The sequence below is a fragment of the Lonchura striata genome, chromosome Z, assembly GCF_046129695.1.
Source record: "Lonchura striata isolate bLonStr1 chromosome Z, bLonStr1.mat, whole genome shotgun sequence".
NCBI classification, from domain to species: domain Eukaryota; kingdom Metazoa; phylum Chordata; class Aves; order Passeriformes; family Estrildidae; genus Lonchura; species Lonchura striata.
The window spans coordinates 66,153,306-66,178,832 of record NC_134642.1 but is presented as its reverse complement, the minus strand read 5'-3'; the positions used below and the strand labels follow the sequence as shown (position 1 = coordinate 66,178,832).

The 25,527-nt window shown below is 34.6% G+C and overlaps 1 protein-coding gene across 3 annotated transcripts in view; it reads left to right on the top strand.

Moving 5' to 3' along the window:
• TMEM161B (transmembrane protein 161B) overlaps positions 1-24,368 on the top strand; it is a 41,972-nt gene extending 17,604 nt beyond the window's left edge. For all 3 annotated transcript variants that reach the window (XM_021541591.2, XM_077790022.1, XM_021541592.1), the window contains 8 exons: positions 479-635; positions 5,707-5,858; positions 6,366-6,426; positions 8,138-8,278; positions 11,273-11,386; positions 12,465-12,639; positions 14,671-14,767; positions 16,071-24,368. In XM_021541591.2, the coding sequence (XP_021397266.1) occupies positions 479-635; positions 5,707-5,858; positions 6,366-6,426; positions 8,138-8,278; positions 11,273-11,386; positions 12,465-12,639; positions 14,671-14,767; positions 16,071-16,348 (1,175 nt within the window). In that variant the 3' untranslated portion in view covers positions 16,349-24,368. The remainder of the gene's footprint in view (positions 1-478; positions 636-5,706; positions 5,859-6,365; positions 6,427-8,137; positions 8,279-11,272; positions 11,387-12,464; positions 12,640-14,670; positions 14,768-16,070) is intronic.
• The last annotated feature ends 1,159 nt before the right edge of the window (positions 24,369-25,527 follow it).

Sequence of the window (25,527 nt, the reverse complement as noted above, 5' to 3'; positions counted from 1 at the left end):
TCAGTATCTTAGATGGTGGGGTTTGTAAAATAAAAACTGTTTATTTGTAGTATAACAAATGAGATCTCAGTGAGATCTCAATCTTTAACAAAGGGTCAAAACAAGCCCTCTTACCTGGAATTGCAGCCAGACTCAACTGGAAAACTGTTTACTCTCTGTGTTGTGAAATCTAAATTAAGTATGCTTTTTGGATTTAGGATGTTAATGTATAAAAGCTGAGGTGATGAAATAGTAAAACCTCATAGCCTTATAAATTTGAGTAGTTATTAAGTATTGTATAACAGAAGCAAATGAAGTTCACATTGTTGAGTAACTTTTTCATTGTTGGATTTCACTTGGTTGATCTTGGTCTACCTAAATTACACTTTAATACACTTAATACATAATTGAAAACCTTTTTTACTTGCTGCTCCATTCTATATATATTAGTAGCTGCCTTAAAACATACATCTAACATTTACAAACTTATATTTTTCAGCATTGCATTACTTTCCAGAATATCAGTGGTTGGTGGATTTCACTGTTGCAGCTACAGTTGTGTATGTGGTGACAGAAGCTTATTACAGCATTGTGAAGCCCTCACAAGAAATGAATATCAGCATAGTATGGTGTCTACTTGTCTTGGCTTTTGCAGTGTATCCTTTTCTGTTTTGTGGAATCCCCCTCTATCTGTTTCAAATAGTTTACATCATTCTGCAATTCATATAAATCTTCATGCCACTGATGGGTGGGATACAAAAATATTTGGCATTTGGAAAAAGGATCCTGTAAGCTAATGCCATTGTTGAATAATGTATATGCTATATATGCTCTATACCAGCAAATGCTTGTATCATTAGCTTGCTAATATTAATACCAGACCATTTAGGAGAAAAATATTTGTATGCAAATATAGTTAGTGCTTATCTTTAGTATGCAGTGGTTCTAAACTAGCTTGATTTTGCTCAGATTGGCAATCAGAAATAGTTATGTGTACAAAAAGTACAGTTTTTGAAGAAGTTCGGAAATTTAGTGTCCTCTTTTTTCAATATGTTTAATCTGGTGCTTCCTGATCAGAATAGCACAGTGATGTGTATACAAGTTTATAGCAAAAATACATGAGTGAATTCATAATTTTAAAATACATTCAAGACATTCTTACAGAAAATAAGGTATGTAGACAATTATAGGAACTGAGCTCTGTGAAAAGCTAAACTCACCTTTGAAACTGAGGGAAACAGAAGTGGAGTATTTAGGATACAGGCATTATCAAATCATAAAATGTTTGTTTTGTTATGGAGAAGGCAGTTAATTTTTTAATTTTTTTTTTAACTGGAGAAGGCAGTATCAGATATAGATGCTTACATGGTAATTAACCACATATGAATCCAGACACACTCTTTAGGGAGGAAAGTTTAAAGATATGATTGGAGATAAAGCAGTGGAATTGAATAAAGGCTTTTAAGAGAGCAAATTATAGATATGTGAACTGGAAAGTGAATTGCTACAGCTCTTTTGCTCCTTCAGCAGCTGAGAACAAAGTGCTAAGTTACTCTTGAATATTCAAAATTTCCTCTATATAAATGCTAGCTTTAGAGATTTTTAATGTGTTCTAGTTTGTTCAGCTGGTTTGTACTATCAGCAGTAGCTAGTGGTGTTACATAAAACCTTGAACTCTAATGTTTGGTTACATTTGCCTAAGAGTTCTGAATATACATCATACTTGCCTGTCCTTGTCCTCCACACAATTATCAAAATGTGTGCTGCCTTTTCTAAGTAGACTGAATCATAAATCATAGAATTTCTCCAGAATGTTTTCCTTGTAATGTATAAAAACTTGCTAGAAGAGGAAAGTCAACTCACATTTGGAAAAAAGAATGTCAGTAGCATGCTTCCAGATCAGGTATTTCCGCTTAGACAAGTCAGTGAACAGTTCCATGGTCCAAAAGGTAATTTTTCTAGTCTACTGTGAGAAGAAAATCACTGTCTGGCTCTTGGGCACCTTTTAATTGTATTATAGCTATAGTATAGGTAATACATAATTGTTACTGCACGTCCTTTGTTTTACTATTTTTGGTGTGAGGTTGGGAATTTTAGTTTAGTCTTTGCAGAAGGAAGGCGAAAAGAGGTGCCTACTGTTTCAAAAATCAGAAGCCAACACCTTTCACTCCGATTTTTAAGGATGAGGGAGAATTTAATAGAAGTAATGGAAAAAAAATCTTCTTGTACAAAAGCCACAATGTACTCTTAGATTTATTGGTGACAATGCCCTGTTTGCTTCATCTCTTGTATCTCAGTAGTAGCCAATTTAAACAACACTATGGTAATTGCAATTCTAGGTGAAACAGAGCTGTGAATTCTATATTGTAGGAAAATCCACTGCAGTAACACTTTCTTATCATGGTTTTGTATACTGCTCTATTACTGCTTTCATTTGGTCATCAATTCAAATGATCAAACATTCAAAAATATTTAAGTTGCCTGTCAGTTCAAGATTTTTGTTTCAGTAGTGTGAATGTGCAATTAGCTGTTAGTATGTGCTTATTAGCTGTATGAGGAGTTAGTAGCAATGTAGAAGGATGCAGTACCAGGAAGCACATTCTAAACCTTATATTAGCCTTAACATCTCCATAATTGTGATAACATAACTTATTCAAGGCATTACAACTTTTTGTGTGAAGGAGGTACAATACAGAGGGTATTGGTAACAATTCCTGTGGTCACTGGGACCTAGTTAGATGAGATTTCAGGAGGGATTCATTCCTGTGTTGTGACGTCAGGCTTTTGGGATGCAGAGAATACTTAAAACTTATTCAACTACTCACTAACTCAATATGTCAAGACCAGAAATAATTCTGTGATGATGGAAGATTCAGAAGAATTTGGTTGCCTACGTATTTTTGACAAAAAGCAGTCAACATGATATGTTGAAGTTAAATATAGAGCATTTTTGTGTTTTGTTGACAAGTGTTTCTTCTGTTTCTACTGTTTCATGCTAGTGTGTTGAAAGGTGAAAAGTTGTACTAAGGATACCAAGCAAGTTTACAGATGATGAAAACTGGGAGGAGCTGTTGACTCCCTTGAAGGCAGGATGGTCCTGCAGAGCAACCTCAGAAAATTAAAACCCAAAGAGATGTGGGCAATCACCAACTATTCTATGTTCATCAAGAGAAAAATGCTGGATTCTGCACCTGGGATGGGGCAACCCTGGCTGTATGGGCAGGCCAGGGAAGAAGAGTATAGGAAGTAGTGCCATGGAAAAGGACCTGGTGCTGCTTGTTGACAGAAAGTTGAGTATGAGTCAGCAGTGCCCTGGCAGCCAGGGTGGCAAACTGACCCAGCATGGCCAGCCAGGCAAGGCACTAAGACATTCAGCTATTAGAGTGTCTAAATAAGCCAAAAGGATGATAAAGGAGGGGAAGCTGTATAAGGAGTGGCTGAGGTCACTCAGTCTGTTCAGCTTGGAGGAGACTGAGGGGAGACCTCACTGCAGTCTACAGCTTCCTTGTGAGGGAGGAGGGGCAGACACTGATCTCTTCTCTGTGGTGCCCAGTGACAGGACTCGAATAAATGGCCTGAGGTTTAGATTGAATATTAGGAAATATTTTCACATGGAGGGTGGTTGGTCACTGGAACAGGCTCCCTAGGTGCTTACAGCACCAAGCCTGACAGAGTTTAAGAAGCATTTGGACAGTGGTGTCAGGCACATGGCAAGATTCTTGAGGATGGTGCTGTGTAGGCCCAGGAGTTGTATGATCCTATGGGTCCCATCCAACTCGGAATGTTCTCTGCTTCTGTGAATTCAGAGTTTTCATGTGTTTTAGTAGGAACAGAAGATGGATCTTTCTCACTTCAATGTATGGACTATAAAATTCAAGAATTCCATAATCGCAGCAGTTTAAAAAATAAAATAATTTCTGTAAAAGGTATACCATTAATTCTACAATTCCTGCAACTATATACAATATGCAAAGTATACTATTCTATAATGCCTCTTGTGGCCAGAAAAATGTGAATGGAACTGGGGGACTGGTGCAGGCATTCTATTAACTTAGCACTAAATACTGCCAAATTATTCTTTCAATAGATCCTGAATATTAGGTCTTGCAGTGGAAGGAAGTGATGAAGCAAGTCATAATTCTTCAATCTTCTCCAACCCAAAAATAGAAGCAGTGGTGATTATGTAACTTACAGAGGGTTTTGGTTATGTATGGTTTGCATAATCATGGGTCTATTTATTGAGTTCTGAATCTGCACTATAATTGTAATTTATTGTTAGTGTGCTTTCTTTTTCCTCCTTGAATTTTCCAAATCCTTCATGCACAATCTATATTTGAAGTCATGAAGTATCTAGGGGGTCATAAATCTGATGATAGATTATATTGGATTTGTTGATCACAAACTTATTAAGTCCTTTGTATAACTTCAAGATGTTTTTAATTTGTGATTAATGTCCCTATCTGTAAAAAGAGCCTTGGCTTAAGCATTTGTTATTAGAGAAACAAAGTCCAGAACACAGTCTGTATGATCTCTTATGTACTTCTTGAGATGAGTTAAGTCTTCCTTTTGATGTATCAGTTCTTTCCGTAAAATATATAGGGGTCTGAAAGTAATTGCTATATGAGTTTAGAATTACTAGATGTCTTTAGACCACATTGTGTATATTAGAATCTCTCTGCATATCTGTGAAATTCAGCAGTGTATGTGTTAAATGTGTGCTGCCTGTGGAAGCATAATTTTTTGAGAGATTGTTCAAATGTTTTACTGATTAGATATCTCCAAAATTTTTTCATGTACTCTGCATAATAAAATTCTTTCAATATTAGAAATAGGGAAACACAACTGCATTATTGCATAGTGGAGGAAAAAAGTGGTACAGGTTACACTTAAAATATTTTTTTCCTTTTTGTCTGTATTTTTTTCAAATCAGGTAATACCTGGAGTTATCTCCAAATACTTTATTTAAATCTGGACTGGATATTGCCTACCATTTAAATCATAATGACCTGCAGTTCATAGTAATAAGAGTTGATTGTGTATCATGAAAAGTTATCCTAATCTGTTACACTTTAGAACTGATTTAGAAATGTGTAGAAAAAGAATACTTAATAAATATTTTTAAAACACCCTAATAACAGAGCAGGTGATGTCTTAAATGTTTGTCTTTGTGGCAGTGGGGCTAGATAAAAGGATTTGATATGTTATACAAGATCATGGAGGGGTTTTAAGACTGTCTTTGTTTTTCCAAGATGAACATGGGATAGATTTTTCTTTCCTAGACAGGACTCAGTGTGCTTTTGTCTTAACTGTCTTTGAGCTAAAAGTTTCAAATGTATGCATAGTTGAAGTGCTTGAGGAAATGGCTTAGTGGTGAACTTGCTGGTGTTTGGTTGATGGTTGGACTTGATCTTAAAAGTATTTTCTGAACGAAATTATTCTGTCTGAAAGAAGAGAAATACAAGTTCATCTTTTCATGTGTCTTCTTTCTTACTATAAGTTAGCCTAGATCAAAATTCTACTCCAGAGTATTCCTGGCTATGCATTATGTGATTATTATGCTTTAATGTGTTCTGTAATTTAACTTGAAATTGGCTGAACACATACTACCTTCAAAAGAAATAAGTGCACATCACAGAACAATCCTGTAGATGAACAAAATACAAGATTGTAATTCTTAGTTATAGTTATTTTACAAACTTAATTTTCCTTGACTTTTTTATTATGTAGTAAAGTACTGTTTTCATTGACTACCCACTATTTCAAAGTTGAGGATGGAGGTGAAAGATCAGTCTGTGTCACCTTTGGTTTTTTCTTCTTTGTGAAAGCAATGGCAATTCTCATTGTGACAGAAAACTATCTAGAGTTTGGATTGGAATCAGGTAACTCCTTTCCTTAGTGTTTGAAACAGCTGTAGTGATTGCATGATCTGAAAAAATTATTTCCAGAGTTTTTGAGAAAATCTGATTAAATGAATAGTGTAAGTGATATCCTTCTAAGAAAATTTTCTTTGGAATGAAGATTCTGAATAACATCCTGTACATTTTCCTGTTGTTCTCGTAACTAATTTTTCCCTAGCTTTTTTGTTTTGTTAATTGTATTTGCCTTCCAGTTACAGATTTAGCCCTTTCTGACTTTCATAGTGAAGTGTAGCTCCCTTACTGGAAAAAATTTTAAAAGTTATCTTTTTTCATCTTCCCAAAGTGTCCAAATATTACAGATGTTGTTAATCAAGTTTTACTGTATTGTGGCCAACTAATTAGCACAAGAAAGAGCTCTGCTAGACATATGAAAAATGCTTTAAAAGATTACTTGTTATCGAGTATTTTAGTGCATGAAAGGAATTCTTCATTTGTACTGTAAGTAAATAAATATATGTGTCCCTGCAGGATTCTCGAATTTCTCAGAAAGTGCTATGCAGTTCCTTGAAAAACAAGGTTTGGAATCGCAGTAAGTTTTTGGAAATACGCTTGTCTATTTATATGTGAATTTGTAACTTGTCTGTTTATGTGTGAATTTATGAACCATTTAGATTTTCTTAGCAAGCCTCTGTCCTGCGCGTTTTGCTTTTGTACATGGTTATAATCCCTACAACAGTTTAAAGAGTTTAATGAAAAGATCTGAAAGTAGCCACAAGCAACTGAAGTTGTATTAAAGTTTTCATTTTGACATGGAGATAATTTCTGACATTTTTATTATAGTTCAAAAATGTAGTTCAAAACTGTAAGCACTTTTTTCACAGTATTTCCCTTTAGCAAAGATTGTTTAAATTGAGAAGTATTTTTTTGTCATTCTTTTGGCATGCAAGAGGATGAATATGCAAAAGCTACAAGATGGAGTTAGTGTTAAATTTTGCATTGGCAATACATTATGTTGTTCAGTCCTGTTTTCAGGTTGTAGCTGTGTTCCTATCATGCAAAAAACATCTGCTTGCTACAGGACATCGAAGCCTCATTATAGACTGTTGAAGGAGCATGCCATAGCTTGTGATGTTACATAATTACACAAACACTGTCATAGGCAGCCTTTGTATATTGCAAAATGGGGTTTTGTTACATTTCCTTATACATTTATGCTAAAATTTAGGGACCATTTAATCACTGGGAGCACAGCATTGAATTTCTTGCTTGGTAGGTCTCAAGTATCATGCAGAAGACATGGCATATATTTATTCTTGAGGAACAGAAGTTTCCTCAAACTAGATTACTGTAATTTATGAATAAATTCATGGGAAACCATTAACTGAATCCCATGTGTTTCTTAGCCTTTCTTTAATCTGCTTTTCTAAGCTATTGCAAAGTCACTACCTTCTGTATTCATTTTCGTGTTAAGTTTTCGTGTTAAGCTATTGCAGTGCTTTGCCTTTTTTAGCAGCACTTGAGTTAATGATGGTGTCTCTTGATAGTTTAGGTGACACAGGTTAAGAAAGAATCTGAAACTCATTTGAATAACTAGATTTGGTTTTGTTCTGCTTTGATCTGTTAGTTACATTTCACTGTAACTGTGATATTTTTGTTAGTTGTTTGAGGGTTTTGTTTTGTTCTCTTTTTTTTTTTTTTGTGTAAACCTGCATCTGTTAATTATGTAATTAATTCTGTGATTTGTTTGATGCTGGATACTTTTTCTGTAACTTTTCTTAGGTACAATACTAACCACTTGGACCACATGTGCATTTCAGATAAATCTTTGAAAAGCTGCAGCAGTAACAGTTTGATAGATATTTTTTAATGGATAATGGTAGAATAAAGTATCCATTTCGTCTTTGAGCAGTTAAACTTATGAGACATCTGTTCCTCTTAAAAACACAATCCTTAAATTCATTCTATATTAGCTGTTATATAATTTGTTGCTAATTACAATATGAAATTACTCTTTTTTTTTCTTCTCTACTAACAAATTAACATCTCACAGTCAGTAGTTTAGGTTTTCTGTTTTTCTATGAAATAAATAGATGACTTTGTTTGGTTTTGAAAGTATTTTTTGAAATTTTAATTTCTGATTGGTTTTTAATAATGCTAGTATTTTGGATGAAGCCTATAGAATACTGTTGGCTTCTTTTATTAAATGTTAGATAATGTTGGGTTGAAAGATATTTTCTGATATTCCCTGCTCCCCCAACTTACTCCCCAAGAAAATGCTTATTTCCTTTCTTTTCTTTTAGGGGTCCTGTGTCTAAACTAACCTTCAAATTGTTCCTGGCTGTTCTGTGTTCACTTATTGGTGCTTTTTTGACATTCCCTGGCTTGCGACTGGCTCAAATGCATCTGGATGCTCTGAATTTAGCAACAGAAAAAATAACACAGTAAGACAAATATATGCAAATAGGTGTATGCTACTCAGTCTTAAATCTTTTATGTCTAAAAATAAACTAAGAAAACTGTTCCATCAAGAAGGTAGTGACTTAAGACTTCTGTTGCTGCCTGCTTTTCATATCTTGAGCAGATTTGCCACCTGCCACTTTCTGCTCAACCTGTGCTCTGCCAGTCTCTTACACTCTTTGCCTTGTAAATTAGAGTCCCAATTAAAGGAGCTTTCCTTTCCTCCTGCAAAAGGTCCACCATGAATGTCTCTGTGTCAAACTTTCTTTCCCCCATCATGTCTTTCCAGAAGTTAAGATAACCTTTAGGAAGCACAAATATGACCATAGACTGTTTGTTGTTTTTTTTTTTTTTGCACCTACACTTACAGCTGGTCATTATTCCTTTAATAAATTTAGCATAGGATAAAATTAAAAAATGACCCAGAATATTTAATTAGGGTCATATGTTAATACCAATTTAAAGGAATATTTTAATTTTCAGCCATCTTTCCATTTGGTAGTAAAATGTTCTGTCCAATTTAACTATTTCTCTTGAGCATTCTCTGGTTGAGATGGTGAAACTCCAAGTGACAGATTCTCCAGCACAGGGCAGTGTAGGTACTCAGTCTGGTAAATTTCCTAAGAGAACACTATGTTTTCCAATTTTCGTTCAAACTGCATTTTTTTTTTCTTTCCCTTCAGGAATGCTCAGCTTAAAAATTAATCTGTTTGAAGTGAGTCCAACAGTCTTGGTAAATTTATAAGCAAGTACACTTGCACTCAGTGTAATTTTCTATGTAGCAGCCAGCTGCTGGATTGTTTTATCTGCTGTTACAGAAGTCTGTATGTAGTGTGTGACTGAGTCACTTCCTAATCTATTCTTTCCAGACATATAAACCACTTAGTTCTTAATTACTATGGCTCTCAATATTTTTTAATTCTTTTTGTCTTTTCTGTAAATATTCCAGCATCTTCCTTGATCAATAGACATGACATCCTAGGGAGAAATACAAACTCTTTGAAACAAAAATCCATTAATCAAGATGTAAAGGACAGTTAGTATCCACTGAAGTGTGGTTATGAAAATTAAAACTTCTCTAGCTTCTTTAGACAATATTGGAACTGGTTGTTGAAGATAACTTTCTTCAACACCACCAAGTTATTTTTGAAAGTCTGCCAATACTTTGACTATTCAACAGGAACAATGTGAAAATTGCATTAAATGGATTAAAACTTGATATGGTATCCATATAATTAGGTAAAGCCATTATAAAGAATATTTGTCAAGTGATAGGTTCTAATAATAAACCTGAAGAACATAACTTGTCCTTGTTGGTGCATTTTTGTCAATGTTATTGACTACACTTGTTTATCAGTGATGAGAGGGGGGGATTATAAATGCAGATGACTTGTCACTGATAGAAAGTTGGGTGCTAAAACTATGTCTGTCTCTGCAGTCAAATACATACTCAAAAAACCCCAACCAAAACAACTACAAAGAAAAAGCCCACCAGCTAAACAAAAACCAAAGAAAAAAACATAATCAAACCAAAGGCCCCCACATCCCAAAAAAGGCACAAATCTCCCTTAAAACCCAACAAAAGAACCAAAACTAAACAACCCAAAAAAGCCCAACGCAATATCTATTCCTTAATGGAATGGAACACTTAACTTGCAGAGAACACTGACCAAAAAATGCCCCAAAACTTAAAGGTTAATGATCAAGTACCACTTCATGAATATGTTCAAAATGATCAGTGTGATTCTTTTATGAGTGTAGGAAGTAAGTTCATTGGTTTTGGGTAAACAATAAAAATCATCTGGCGGTGCTTTCGGTTTTGAGAAATTATATGCTTTTTTTTCTTTGGCAGTATTATCCTTCCCTGCATATATTTGAAGTCTTCTTAGCAAAGCTGTACAATTTTCATACACATTTCCTCCTTTACCAGAGCCTGCATCAAGAGTATTTTGGCCCTCCTGCCTGTTTCATTAAAAAAAACCAAACAAACATACAAACAAAAAAAGAAACCAAAATAGAGATTCCCACACCCTTTGGCACATTCCAGTCCATCACTCCAGTCCATTAACTCAATAGGATCTCTTAAATAAGTAGAAGCTCAGGTAAAAGGCTTTCACAGTCTAATTAAATACTTTGGACTGATCCTTGGTGCAGGTTCATTCCCTAGCACCATTTAATAGCTAGCAGGGCTTATTTCTTCATCTGAAACCAAAGATTTAAATTGGTGTGTGATGACAGCTACTGTGATGTGCAAACATTTTAGTGGTTTTAGGAAGCTTGATAGTTTGCAATCAAGAAGGTCTTGTGTTCTTTCGAACAATTCTTGATTACATAATTTTTTCTATAGTGTAAAAGCACTGTAGTTGAAGGTGGAGACAAACCTGATTCTGTTAGTGAAGAAATACTGCACTAACAAGACAACCCAATCCCTGCAACTGTTCTCACTTCATTTTAGTAATGAAAAATGATTGGGAAAATGGATCTAGAAATAGAGAAGAAAATTTAGAAGTTTAGAAATAAAGACGGGTATTAATTTCAGGGAGAACTCCAAAAACTATCCCCTTTTTAAATTCTGCTGTTTTGTGCTCAAAGATTACTAAAGAGTACTACTTTTATTTTTGTTGTGCGGTTTGATGCAGTATAGTTTTTTTTGGTCTGAGTATCTTTAATTTAATAGAAGTACCAAGTTTAATTTAATCAAGGTTTCTAAATAAAATGCTTAATTAAACTGTGTCATCTGACCTCTGACGACTTTCTTCTGTTCTTTTTAAAGCCAAAATCCAGTGTGATTTCACAATTAAAAATTACTGTTTTCTTGAAATGTAAGCCATACCTATAAAATAGGGAAGAAATTTTCTTATTTATATTTCTCCCAACTATTTTAAAGTTAATAGTTCTCTTTTTGAATCTGTGTATACTTTCAACACTATGGTCATTGTTTTTGTTTACTAAGTTCCCTGTTTTTTTCTTTTTTTCAGAACATTGCTACATATAAACTTCTTGGCACCTTTATTTATGGTTCTACTCTGGGTAAAACCAATCACTAAGGACTACATTATGAGCCCACCTTTGGGCAAAGAGAGCATTCCTTTGTAAGATTTCCTTTAAAAGTTCTTTCTGGGTTATTGAGAATGAAACAATGTCTTAGAGCTCTTTGAAAGTTTAAGAAACATGAAAGACTTTAATAGCATCTTCTGTCAGAGGTATTGTGGAAGGTGCAGCTGAATTATAAGGAGCTTCTGTTATTTCAAAAGAATGAGTTGCAAAATATTGAGTGTTAAGGTGATGGTTCCCAAAAAACTGGTGTCTCTTGACATCTCCATGGCAGTAATGCATTGTTTTTTTGTAGGGGTGGAATACCACCTCACTACCTGCTGGAACCTTGTGTCTTGCATGTTGGTGTAGGAGAGAAGTGGTTTCAGTGAAAACAGTCAAGATATGTTGGTATGAGAACTAAGCTAGGAAGTTTGTCTTGATATTTACATACTGATTAAGTGGTATTAAATTGATAGGTAAAATATAAAAAGGGAAAGAGTTTCCAGGAAGAGTGGTATCTGAAATAATGTATATAGTTGATTGTCATTGTCACAGTCTTGCTAATTCAAAATAGACTTGAAACAAATATGAAGAGCTAATACATTTCTTGCTTTTTAGAGGTTAGATAAGCTTCTAAAGTGATCCTGTGACCATTGAGCTATTACATAGAACACAACATATATATATATTTTGTATATTTTCTGTACCTCAGTTCATCTTAAAATGAGGATTGAGCTCTTACTGGGTACCTCAGGCAACTGAAGTACCCATTTGCAATCTAGTACTATTTACTATCTAGTCCTGTGTGTCTGAAAACCTTTAAATATCAGAACAATCTTGGTTTTTATTGTCCTGCCTTCATTAGTCAGAATTTAGGCGTTTAAGAACTGCTCTTGTTTAGATACAAATTAATACTAATTTGCATCTATGCTGTAGGGCTACTGAGAAGTAGTAGGAAAGAGAAATAAAAGGCAAAGGTAAATATTACTTGCATGTGAACTTTATAACTGTAGTTTGTTTGTTAACTACTTTTGACAATTTCCCTCAAGATTACTTTACAGATGATCTAAAAAAATAACTGTAGCAGTAAATGGTCTTTGGAAAACAGCATTACCATTTTTTTATTATCCACAGAATGTCAGAAGATACATTTGATACCATCAGATTGTGGATTATAATCCTGTTGTGTGTTTTACGGTTGGCTATGATGCGTCATCATTTACAGGCCTATCTGAATTTAGCCCAGAAAAGTGTGGATCAGATGAAAAAGGAAGCTGGTAGAATAACTATGGTTGATTTACAAAAAATGGTAAGTATGGTGAGATTATGTATTTGTGTTATTTTGACTTGCAAATTATTTTTTGCAAATTATTTTTTATTTTATTGTCTTCTGTGGCAGCAGAGCTCAAATCTGAATGAAGGTTTCTAGACTATATTTCCTGTAAAAATAGCGTCATTACCGAGAAATTCTGTGAACCAAAATACAGAGAGATGTATCATCTGTGTTATGCAGATAGTTTGTTCTTGGTTATTTGGAAGTTGTTATAAAAGATCCATTCCAATGGGTGGTGATCTGTAACTACAACGTGGGAAAGAAAAAATTGCATTTTGATAGAAGGATAATATACTGCTACCAACTATGATTTTTAAATTGAGGGAAAGTTTATGATGAGGTGGTTGTATTTTGGAATAAAATGACAGATGTTTAATTCCATCAGACCACTTAGAAGTGCACCAGCCTAGTTAAAAAATTGCTTATCATATTGTGGACAAGGCAAAATTTCTGAGGATTCGTTTTTTTAAAGAAAAGTAGTAAAGCATACCTTGAACATATGTTGTGTGTTGTCTGCAAAATAAACTTAAATTACTAGTGTTTTATGATAGTGCTGTCTAATGATCCTGCTGAGTTGGGGTCTGTTGCAGGAGGAATATTTGAAGCAGGCCGTGAGACAAAGACTGCTCTTTTAGGATTGTCATTATTACATGTAGTTACACTAAGTGTCTGAAGGTCATAAGTGAGCTGTGCAGTACTTATTTACAAAGTGGCTAGGAATTTGCTTCAGAAAATAAATTAGGAAATACATGTAGTAGCAGCTGATTAGGATGGTACTGTGCCAGTTGCTGTAAATGTGCAATTTTTATACTAATTTTATTCCTATCTATAAAACACTAATGTCTTCTCCTTGTGGCATTTCTTATATCCATTTCTCTATTATCTTCATATATTCTCTTTAAGAAGGCCATTGCCACTAGATGTTGTCTTGTTTTGTTTTACTAATCATATCTTCTTTGCCATTTCTGGGAACTTCTGCCAGTGAATTATTTCCTGTCTGTCATGCTACATTGTTCATTCCTTTTTAGTTTGTTATTTTTGTCATATTTCATCAATTTTTTGACATTTTTTTTGTCTCATGCTTTTTCTTCTGTCCGTGTCTTACTACTTTTCTTTCTCATGTTAGTTCTTTGATGCATGCTCATTAAGAAGACCTTTGAGGCTTGAGAGGTATTCCCAAAACTGTCATGTCTACCTTAATAATTTTTGCCAGCCTGCATTCTGTTCTTTTATAAAACCCGGGTAGGCTTGTTTGCTATTGATTTTATCAGTTTTTGCCATCTTTGTTTGGTGTAATATTTTAGGTCGATAGCTTATAAGAATATGTAATGTTGCAATCTTGAGAAAAATGGAACCTATGGAAGAGCAGGGGGAGGGATATATCTGAATGGACTTTGATGAACCATAGTGTATTACTGAAATAAAGACCATTTAAATGCTGTTATTTATCTAATGAAAGCTCAGCTTATCTTTGTTTTTAAAATACAAGTGTTTTTCAGTTGGAATCTTAAAAACATCTCACTTTTGAAAAAGGACTGTAATACTAACCAAGCTTTCATTTACTTTTTGTGGGGCTTTGGACTGTAACTACTACTTCATTTTTGAAATAGGATTTAGTTTGTAAATAACTGGGGACTTGAAAAATTAAACATATACATTTATTTTTGTTCCTCATGTATTAAAAGAATCATTGAATGATGACATACAGTTTGCAGAAACAAATTTGATTCTGTTTTTTTTAAACAAAATTGATGCTTTTAATTATTTTCTTTCAGCCTTTCCTCACAGATTTGTAAGTGTCCTGAAACTAGAATTCATTATTGGGATTTCTTCTTTAGGTCTTTTGAAGACAATATGTCACATGCCAAGAGTTACTAGAAAGTTGTTAAAACAGTTCTAATGCATAAGTACTGGGGTATTTTAATAATTTGTTTTTTCTAGACATATTCATAAAGGTCTGCTTTGATCAACCAGGAATCATGAACTTATACTCTTTCATTTTTCTAGGTGGCTCGGGTATTCTATTATCTCTGTGTAATTGCACTGCAGTATGTTGCACCATTGGTGATGCTTCTTCACACAACTCTGCTCTTGAAAACACTAGGTAGGCAAAATTAGATCAACAGTATTTTATTCTGTTCTACACAGGGCTTTTTTATTTTCACCTCACTAAAGAGAATTAGAATTCATGAGTACTTACAATACAAAAATACTTTGTAGTTTCCTGTACTTCAGAACAGTCATATGTGGCTTTTAAGAAGTTATTTCTCTTGCTGCTTTTGATATCTTTCAATTACATGCTGATTTGTGTTATTTATTTCTGAGAAATTGTGTAATGCAACCAATTAAATGTTTACTTCAGTTGAAATATTTATCTTTCTAGAAGTATTTTAAAAGTGAACTGTATAAAGTATGATTGATTTATTTAATTTCTTGCACATCTCATAAATTAATTTTTTCAGCTTTTTTATCATTAGTAGGCTTTTAGAATAGAAATTGTGAGATAAGGGGTTTGTGTAGTTACTGGGAGATCCGAAGTAGCTCTAGATAGGGGTTTCTCTTCTTTATTTTCTCTTTTTTTTCTCTTTTCTCTCTTTTCTCTTTTCTCTTTTTCCTCTTTTCTCTTTTCTCTTTTCTCTTTTTTCTCTTTTCTCTTTTCTCTTTTCTCTTTTCTCTTTTCTCTTTTCTCTTTTCGCTTTTCTCTTTTCTCTTTTCTCTTTTCTCTTTTCTCTTTTTTCTCTTTTCTCTTTTCTCTTTTCTCTTTTCTCTTTTCTCTTTTCGCTTTTCTCTTTTCGCTTTTTTCCCTTTCCCTTTCCCTTTCCCTTTCCCTTTCCCTTTCCCTTTCCCTTTCCCTTTCCCTTTCCCTTTCCCTTTCCCTTTCCCTCCCCCTCCCCTCCCTTCCTCCCTTTCTTTCTTTCTTTCTTTCTCTCTTTCTCTCTTTCTCTCTTTCTTTCTTTTTTCTTTCTCTTCTTTCTCTTTCTTTTTTCCTTCTTTCCTTCTTTCTTTCTTGTGAGAGAAGTGGTTCATAGCCTGCCATGCAGTTGAATCATCTCTGCAAAAGGGCAATAGATAAAGATAGGCTTTAGTAGGTTGTGATTCATCCTGCCTTGGAGTACACATCTCCATCTGGTAAGATGAATCATACCCAGGACATACAGAGCTCTCAAGGCAGCTGTATCACTTGTAGATGTTAGGATGTCAAAATACAAGATGAATCCCACCCTGGTAGCTTGCTGATATGACCAGGAAGTCATGCAAATGAGTACAGTTTGTATTTACTAAGTTATAAAAACTTAACATTTCATGTGTTGTGTGTATTAAAAATTTATCAAAGACTGTAGAGTGATTGAATTAACAGAACTCAAATTTAATTCTACAATAATCTGTTGCTTGTTTATTTTTAACAGGTAATTATTCTTGGGGCATCTACCCAGGATTGAATTCTGACACTCCAGTAGAAAACAGTCTGCTTCCCAATTCTGTTTATTCTGAGTCTCCACCTCCTGATGGAAAGATGAAAGTAACTGTAGTACAATTAACAATGGCTCTGGGAAGCCTAAAGAATATTTTCACTCCTCTCCTGTTCCGGGGACTCCTGTCTTTCCTCACTTGGTGGATTGCTGCTTGCCTTTTTTCTACAAGCCTTTTTGGGCTCTTCTATCACCAGTACCTGACTGTGGCATGAACAAGTCAACTGACAGAACAAGTGTGAGGTCAGAGTCTAGATACAAACCCAGGTACCCAAGAGGAGATGAAGAGAAAAGAAAACTATATATGTGAAGAGAAAACATATCATAATTATTTTTAAACACTTCCTTGGTGTTCTCAGGGTGAATAATCTTAAAATGTTTAAAATTGCAGCTGGGTTTGTTATTTCTGTTACCCAAATGGTAGGTAACTAATTCAGTTATAGTATTGGGACTGACTGACATTATTGTGTTGTAGATGGTGGTAAGCATGCTGAAAAGATGTGACCTCTGAGTATCTTGGTTTCCATAAACAGCAAGCCAAATTCAAAAATTTGTTTTTTAAGCATCAACAGTCACTGACTGAACTGCATTCAAAAAGTACTGGACATAGTGATGGTAGCTGCCTATCAATTAAGTCTTGAAACTGAGCCATACAAGTGAAAGGAGAAAGGGGATTTAAAAAAAATTCTGTTGGATAGCTATTGATCACTTTTCTCCTTGGAAAATTAAAAAATCCAACAGGACAAAAGAGATACTGTATATTACAGTAAGGAAAGATGTATAAAATATAAATTTAACAGGAGTAGATGTATGTACCTGACAGATATTGCTGCCTACATATTTTGCAGAAGTGCTTGTGCAGTAAGAAGAGAGTTAGAACAAATATATTATTTCAGTCCCTGCAGTCATTTTGAAGTAATGGCCATCTGTATTGGTGCTAGTATTGATCCACACATTGTGTCTGGATCTTTTAAATTTCTTCTTTTGAGGTAGTAGATAAATTCCATTGAATTTACAAAAGAATAGAAAATAATTAGTGGCACCAGTCAAACATTTCAAAACAAAACAGTTTAATCCTGCTGACTGATAGCATATGTATATGTGTAATGTACATATATATTATATATCAAATATATAATATATATGAAGGTATGAAATATGGAATCTTTGTTTTAAATTCCTGAATGTATTTTACAGTTCTGTGGGAGAGGGGTGTACGTGTATCTAGTAATTTCCAGATTCCCTTTTGAAATGAAACTTAATTTCTTCCTTTTTTTCTTTCTTTCTTTTTTTTCTCATTTTATTTTAATTTTTTTTGTGTTCTGTTGAAAGGGCTATTTGGTTTTTGTGCTTCTTTAGAGGTACTTAGGTATGCTAAAGAACTTACACTGTCTTAGAAGAAAAGATCTACTTAACCTATTACTCTTAAAGTTTCTGCACTGTCAGATCATCGTCTTTTGCCACTTTAATTTGTGCTAACATGACCATATAATGGTAATTATTATATCTTGGCTTCAGAAATAGATTTTATGTGTAATAAAATAGCTGTGTAATAAGAAAAAGAGCAAAGTATTAACTTTACAGGTTTTGTTTAACTGGATAGATAGATTCCAGTCATAAAATTATTTACAGTTTTTCAGCTGTTTTGTGTATTTGCAAAACAGGAATGGGGATTTATATGCAGCAGCTTTTTTAAACAGTTAATATTACACTTCACAGAGGTCAGTGGGTTTTTTAGATAATACTAGCTCTTTTTATGTTACTGTTCTTTTTCTCTTGAATTTGTGTACAGCTTTGGCATATGATAAGCATTTATAAATGGAAAAGCTTAACTAAATTTTTAATATGTAGCAAACCTATCATATGGGAGAACAAACTCAATGAATTCAGAAAATCAAGCTTTTAAGCTGGTTATAAACTATCTTGCTGTGTTGAAAGCGTTTTAAGTTATTTATTTGTTTATTAAGTTGCATTTATTGGGGAAAGATTTGTGTACACCAGCCTAGTACCTACTGCATGTGTTTGGGATGTCTGAGCACACCTTGCATGATGCTGCTGGTTTCACTGCAGTATTTCAGTGTGACTGGGACTGCCAGCTTTCTTTTTTCACACCACCTTTTTGTAACTAATAGGGACAAAGGCTTAACTGTGAATTGGCCTAAAGAACAATATTTGATCTCATAGTTTCAAATGTCAAGCATTCCTAGGAAGTATTTTTCAGGTGAATAATTGAATGACAAAATATGGCAAGTCAAACAATACTGGACCCACTTTTGTATTAGTTCAAGGTACATTATTACTACAAAATACATCATTACTAATAGAATTAGTAAGGCCAGCTTTTAGGTTAGAGTTAGGTGTTCAATGCTGATCTTTTGTTCAGAAAAATAAAACAATGCAAAACAGTTTGATTCTGATAGTGAACTTGCCTGATGAAGCTTACTATTTAGGAGATGTAACCTGTTGTTGAAATCTGAAGGAGTAAATTTTGGATACTTGAGAATACTTGAAAATAATGTTAAGCAACAGTTTTTGCTGACATAGTCAGTCTGAAAGCTTATAAGCAAAAGTGAACTGTAGTTATATAATAATGCATTCAGCAAAAGTAATAAGGGTCATGTAGCTGAGCTTCACAAAGCTTTTGCTAAGAGCTCATGCTGACTTGCTGTTCAGACATCACACTGATCACAGTGAAAAATAGGCACCTGGTATTAGAAACATGAAGATCAGTGCTTGTAGACATTGTGCTATTGCATTGTTCTACAGACGATTGTTCTGCAGAATTGAATGACTGACCTCTGGTCAGCAGTGAGTGGGCGATGGTCTTTCTTTGGATCCATTTAATACTGACATAAGTCCAGAAAGCTTATGAAAAACTAAAATATGCTAATAAAAGCCTTTGAAACATATGGTGACAGTGAAACCAGAGGGAGTATATTGCTAAGGTTGTGAGCAGTGCTTCTGACAAGTATGTGATGTAATCAAAAATGTGTTTTAAAGTAAAGTAGCAACCCTGATAGTCCTGACTTCTATATATATTGTGTAAGGTTCAAAGGAATATCTACTCACTTCTGTAGTAAGTTTCTTTGAAACAGCAGCTGGCAAATGGTTTTTTTGTTTGTGTTATGGAGACCTTTATCAGCAACTGGCTATGGGGAAAAGCATCTTGCAGAAATGGAAAAGGAATAAAATATGACTGAAAGGTTGGTAGGTGTTACTCAGGTTTCTTAAACATTTTTTCTTGCTTTTTGCTCACTACTTAATAAAATCATTGTAGAATGGTTTGGGTTGGAATGGATCTAGAATGGACCACTTTTCATCAAACCAAGTTGCTCCAAGCCCCATCAAACATGGCCTTGAACACCTCCAGAGATGGGAAGCCACAGCTTCTCTGGGTAACCTTATCTAGTGCCTCATCACCTTCACAGGCAAGAGTCTTCATCCAACACCTAATGTAAATCTCCCCTCTTCTAGTTTAGAAGTGTTTCCCCTTGTCCTATCACTTCCTGCCTGCGCAAAAATTCTCTTTTTTATAAGCCCCCTTTAAGAACTGGAAGGCCACAGTGAGATCTCCCTTAGTTTCTGAGAGATTTTAGAAGGAAATGTTCCTTTGGCAAAGAATCCATGTCTGTTTTTTCTTAAATTCAATTCTCCCTTCCTGTCTTAGTGATGCGAGTTCCATTGTCGATCTATAGTGCTGTCCCTGGCTTCCCTTCTCAGAACTAAGTAGGCTAAATTAGTTCAAGATTGTATTTTGACTTCTGTTTAATTTAAATTTTATCTATTTTTGAAGGATTAGTTCCTTTTAAATACTTCAAATAACTTAAAATTCCATCTGAAACATGAACAAACTTCTTAACATTTGTTCAAAATCTGCACTTTTATTATGTGTCTCCCTTTAGACAAAGGGTTAAGACAGCGAGAAATCCAAGTCTTCCAGCAAGTTCAGGGAGGTCCAGACATAACACTTGGGCTATTTCTGAGCTAAGAGAAGTTGATTAAGAACAGGAGAATAGATTATAGAAAGCCTATTCTTACACTTTGTAGGTGACATTCTCAGACTGCACTTGTCCTCTTTTAATTCCTTCTCAAGCTGTAGGTTATGCCAGACTTTGACATTTCGTTAGCTGTGCAGTCTTTCCCTCTTCCAGAATTCACTTGCATAAAGGATCCACAGATTAATTTTCTGTAGGTATCTTCTGTACAAGAGAACATCCTTGTACAGAAGATACTTACAGAAAATTAATTTCTGTTACAGTTGTTCTCCGCATTTCGATCACAAGTACTGCAAGGTATTTAAACAGAGATACATTCTTCCCTGGATTGTAAAGTCAAATTTGTCTTAAGAACAAAAATGCTACCAAGGCATCAACACAACATTTAGGCAGCATAACCTCACCCTATAGTGGCTAGCAAGTACAGAAATTTCAGCTAACATCCAGGGAACAATTAGTGCTGGACTTTGTTGGAGTAACTACACCTAAGTGGTAATAGGTATTTTGGATATATCAAATAGAAAATTGAACACATCTGATCTTAAAGCTGTTGAAAGGTTCTCCAAGGTAAAAAGCCTTATGTGTCTTTATTCTCAAATAGCTGTGATTTTCACGGAGATAATTTTGATCAGTTTTGAAATACTATGCTTCATGATTTTTCTCATGACACATTTTGCACATTAATTTGTTCAACACAGCCCCTCCACACCCAGACTTAACCCCATAGTAAATTTTTTCACTATAAAGATTCTAGATGCTTTTAGTTAAACTTTAAGAATTGAGTGCCCAGGCAAAATGGAGACATTGAACGAGGCCAAAGAAAACTGTGTTCTGTTGGAGAAATCTGTTACGCCTGAGCAAAATCTTAATGGAGGAAGGCAACAGCAGGTTACTTGTATCTTAAATCAAATATTAAATGTGAATTATGAGTAAGACTGTTATTTTTAGCATCTGCAGCCTAAATCCCAAATGGTAAATAAAGAGCAACATTTTGACCTCGCTCTAAAAAGCATCTAGGCAACAGATGCTTAGAAGCCAGCTGTCTGATATAACTAAGCAGGCTGATGCAGATTGGTGTCTGATATAACTAAGCAGGCTGATGCAGATTGGTGTCTGATATAACTAAGCAGGCTGATGCAGATTGGTGTCTCTGCTTCAGAGTGATTTTTGGCAACTCCTTTAGGAACACCTGCCATGCTTTGTGGCCTGTGCAGCACACACAGTGAAGTAGATGGCATGTCTCATTTGCACTCCAGAGTATTACACTGAAAGGTCTTCCTCCTCTAGGTGAGATCATTAAGCCAATATGTCATTTCCAGGCTGCTTTTACTGACATCTGTATATGCTGCACTTAACTTTTTCCAGTCTCTCACTGTAGACTGCCAGGAGGGTAATATTGCACTGGATGTTGTTTTGCATGCCAGTGTATATGTATTTTTATACTTTTGATTTCAGTGATGTTTTTAATGGAAATTATTTTTAATCCTAATACTATGGATCATAGTTTCTTTTTTTAAATTAATATCAGTGCCTGCAACTAGAAGCCAGAAACTTCTACACTTTTTTTTAAAGCTTGTTGTTTAGGCTGAAGTATTAACAGGTATGCAGTTTTATAGCAAAGTCCAAAATCCACCTGTAAATACCAGATTTTTCCATTTAATTACACATCGGTCAAGATCCCTTAGAATTTATACTTGCAGCATTTTTTTCTCAACAATATACTATCCATATAACTCTGCTATCTATAAAATACACATCTCAAAAGAACATTGAATAGCTTTTTATGAACTGCTTAGTAGGAAGTCATTATTCTTTTATTGTGCTGCAATATATTTTTTTAAAATCTGGCTTAAAATTTCTATGCTTAAAGTCAGACTTATTCTCTTCTTCTGCTTCCCGTATGTGTTCTAAGCTTCCAGAATACATATTCACAGTATTTTTCATAAAAACATAGGACAAAGAAAAAGGCACCAAAAATTGTATTTCATAACTACAGTTCATACCCATGTCATGATGTACCAACAGTTTTTATTTTTCCTATCTTTGGTCATTCCTTTGCTTAATTGTTAACATTATGTAAGGCTTTCTAGGAGGAATATACATGGGAAAAAATTCTGTAAGAGAAGTTACAGAAAGCTGTCTAATGTTTCAGTCTTCCCATTTATGTGAGCAAATATTAATACAGATATGCTATTAAATAATTTCAGCCTAAAATTTCTCATAAGGTAGACATGTTACCAATTGCACAGGGAACGTTTTTCAAGTTGTAAATATTTTACTTTAAATCTTCTACTTGTCTCATTGTTACTGGGAACACACAAATTCAGTGTTGTTCTTCAGTTAATCGTCTTTTTTATTTTTGTCTTTAAGTGAAAAAGCACATAATACTTTCTACTCTAGAATAAAGACCTAAGACAAAAAGGTTCCCTTCTCTTCATTTCAGAATTTGCCAAATGGAAAAGACTCTGGTGTTATATATGTAAATTTTAGCTTCCTCTTACTGCTACAATACTGTTAAAATATGATTTTTATAGTTACAGCTTTACAAGTACTAAGACTGTCATGCTTCATAGTGAGGGTGGTGTCAAGTGGTGTTTGCATTATATGGATCTGGTGTTGCATTACTTGCTGTTTAAAAACAAATTGACTCCTATGCTTTTAAATGTTCATCAGGATCTGTGATCAGAAGAGCACAACACAGGTTGAAAAAGCTCACTTCGGGGTGTTTTTTTAGTTGTTTTGGGTTTTTTTTAGTGGTGTGGCTAATACTTTGGTACTACTACGACAGCTAATAAACAACCTCCAGTAATATTATTTTTGTACACTGTAAAGTGCCTAATTGTGGGTGATTCTGGTAACCCTTGAAATAGGGTTTGCTATGAAATTATTTTTTTCATATAGTTTTTGGCTTACATAATGTCCATGTGTGGTTTTGTGCTATTACTGGAAACAAGTAAGATTTTGAAGAAATCTTTTCCATTCCTCTTATTTAAATGGTAATCTAACAATTTTGGTCATATCTGACTGATAATTTAAATTAACACCCCTCCCTCTGCCACCTGCCACCTCTGCAGTGTTTTCTTTATGACTGAGGGCAAGTGTCTACAAGATTTGAAATGGTTTGACGTACAAAGTTTTGTAGTGACACCTGGGTATTAATCAGTACCCCAGGAGCATGGGTGATTTCAGCCAAGTGAGTAGTTCTGCTTGGACTCAGAAAGACAACACTGAAGGTCGCTGAATCTTTATGGATTTGCAGCACAAAGAGTACCAAGCATGATACTGCTGACTGACACCAAGCTTCCAAAAGTTACACATTGTAGAATTTTGTAGAATTCTGTTAAGAGTATTCAATAGTGAAACTACCCTTACTTTATAGCTGCTTGTCCACCTTCAGGAATGCAGGAGCTGAAGGTAGAACCTGACTAGTTCAACAAGGAGGTTAAAAAAGTGAGGAAACAGCAGGCCCCTGCTCCTGAGTTAATTATACATTCTGCATGTGAAGTGCTTGTAAGTTGAGATGGTGTTGCTGATTCAAATCTACCAAAGGAAGCCTTCTTCTGAGGAAGGCTTGTCACAGCACGTTAAGCTTTTAGCTCTAAAAAGTGGTTATAGGAATCCATACTGTATATGGTACACTGTTTGGGAAAACCGGGTACAGTAAGCTTGCTAGATATTTCCTTACACTATTTGTAAGGAGTTACATTGCATTTTTTACTGTAGAGCATTTAAAAAGCTAGTTTTGCCTTGCTCATTTTATATTCATGTGAAAATAATAAGAATTGGTTTGTCATTTAAATGCCTAAATTTCTTTAACAACAGTAAATTTCACAAAACTTAAGCAAGGTTATACTTTCTTATTTCCTATTCATTTTGTTGAAATGTTACAGTTTAATTCCACTTTTATAATGCACACATTATTAAAATGAAATTTATGTCTATTAGTTGCTCATGGTAATACCACAGCAAATCTAAGAGAAACTGTGATATCTGATGTTAATCAAGTGGCTCCTTCAACTTGCTTGCCTTTGTAAAACGTTAACCCATATTGGACATACAATGTCTATTGCAGTAATGTTCCTATAGTATTTTAGCATCCGTACATGTACTCTGCATGCCTTGCACTTGTACACTGTAAAGAACTAAAAAAATCCTTCCATTATTTTATATAGTATTTCCCATATCCATAAAATAAGACAATTTCTAAAGCCAAAGATCAATAAATGTTTATTGTCTACCAGTGTGCTTTTTTTCCTACTTTTTGTGATATATACTACTCTTTATCAACTTGCAGAATCTCCAAAGAGCATGTAATAACCAGGCTTCTTATCAGTTTCTCTACTAGGCTGAAATTGCTTACTTCTTTTAGAAATGATAGAGTAGGCCATTTATTCTGCTGCATTTTTTGAGTCTAAATGCAGGTAGTGTCTTATTCATGTGAACGGCAGTTTAATCACAGAGAACCATTTGAGATTTCATATGGGTATTTTCATTTTTGTGTATTTCACTATTTAAAGTTTTGAACCATGTCAAGAGAAAGATTGGCTGTATACCATGGTAAGTGAAGGAAATTCTAGGTTTTGCACTTCTTGACTGTTGCCCTTCCTAGTAGGAAATCACTAAGAAAGGGGTTGTGTTTGCTTCTTATAAAAAGAAATGTATTTAAAAGTATTACATGGTCTCTCCTATTTGTTTAATCTTGGCAGCACTGAGAAAGAGTATACTTAATATTTGAATTTGTTTGGAATGTCAGATTTAGTTACGCATACATTTTCTTTCCATGTGTGCAACAGATGCAGGTGAATGATGCCAAAATTGCTCAAATAGTTCCATAGCTTTAAAAAAAAAAAAAAAAAAAAAAATCCATGAGAAAACATCCTTCTTTAGCCTAACCCAAAGTGGTACCAAAGACCCCTTCAGCAATAGCCATCAATTGTGTTGCAGAAGCAAAGTGTGATGTGGTGCTGAGAAGAGCCATTTGAGATGGGGATTTGAAAGTCTCCAAGGCATTTGGCTGTGGGACCCCTTTCTGAAAGTGTAACAATGGTGAGGTTTAATGTGATGGTTAAGAGGAAAGAACAGAACCATAGTGGGAGATCTGCTTATGTCTCAGAAGGCAGTTTAACCTTCTGCTTTTCCTTCCAGCCTGAAGCTTCACACTGGCTTTAGAATCCACAATCCCTTGGATTTTGCTGTAGAATGGTTTAGCCCAAAATATAACAGTGAAAGCCTTGGCAGTATGCTTCTGGAATGAAAGCAAGCCTTGGGTTTCAAGGGTCCCACGAAATCTTGCTTTTGAATCCACCAGGTCCACGCTGTGTAGCTCTAAGGACTTAAAAGGTCTTCAGCTGACCTCTGCTCTCATGTGCAAACATGTATGATTCAGTGCAGTTCCATAG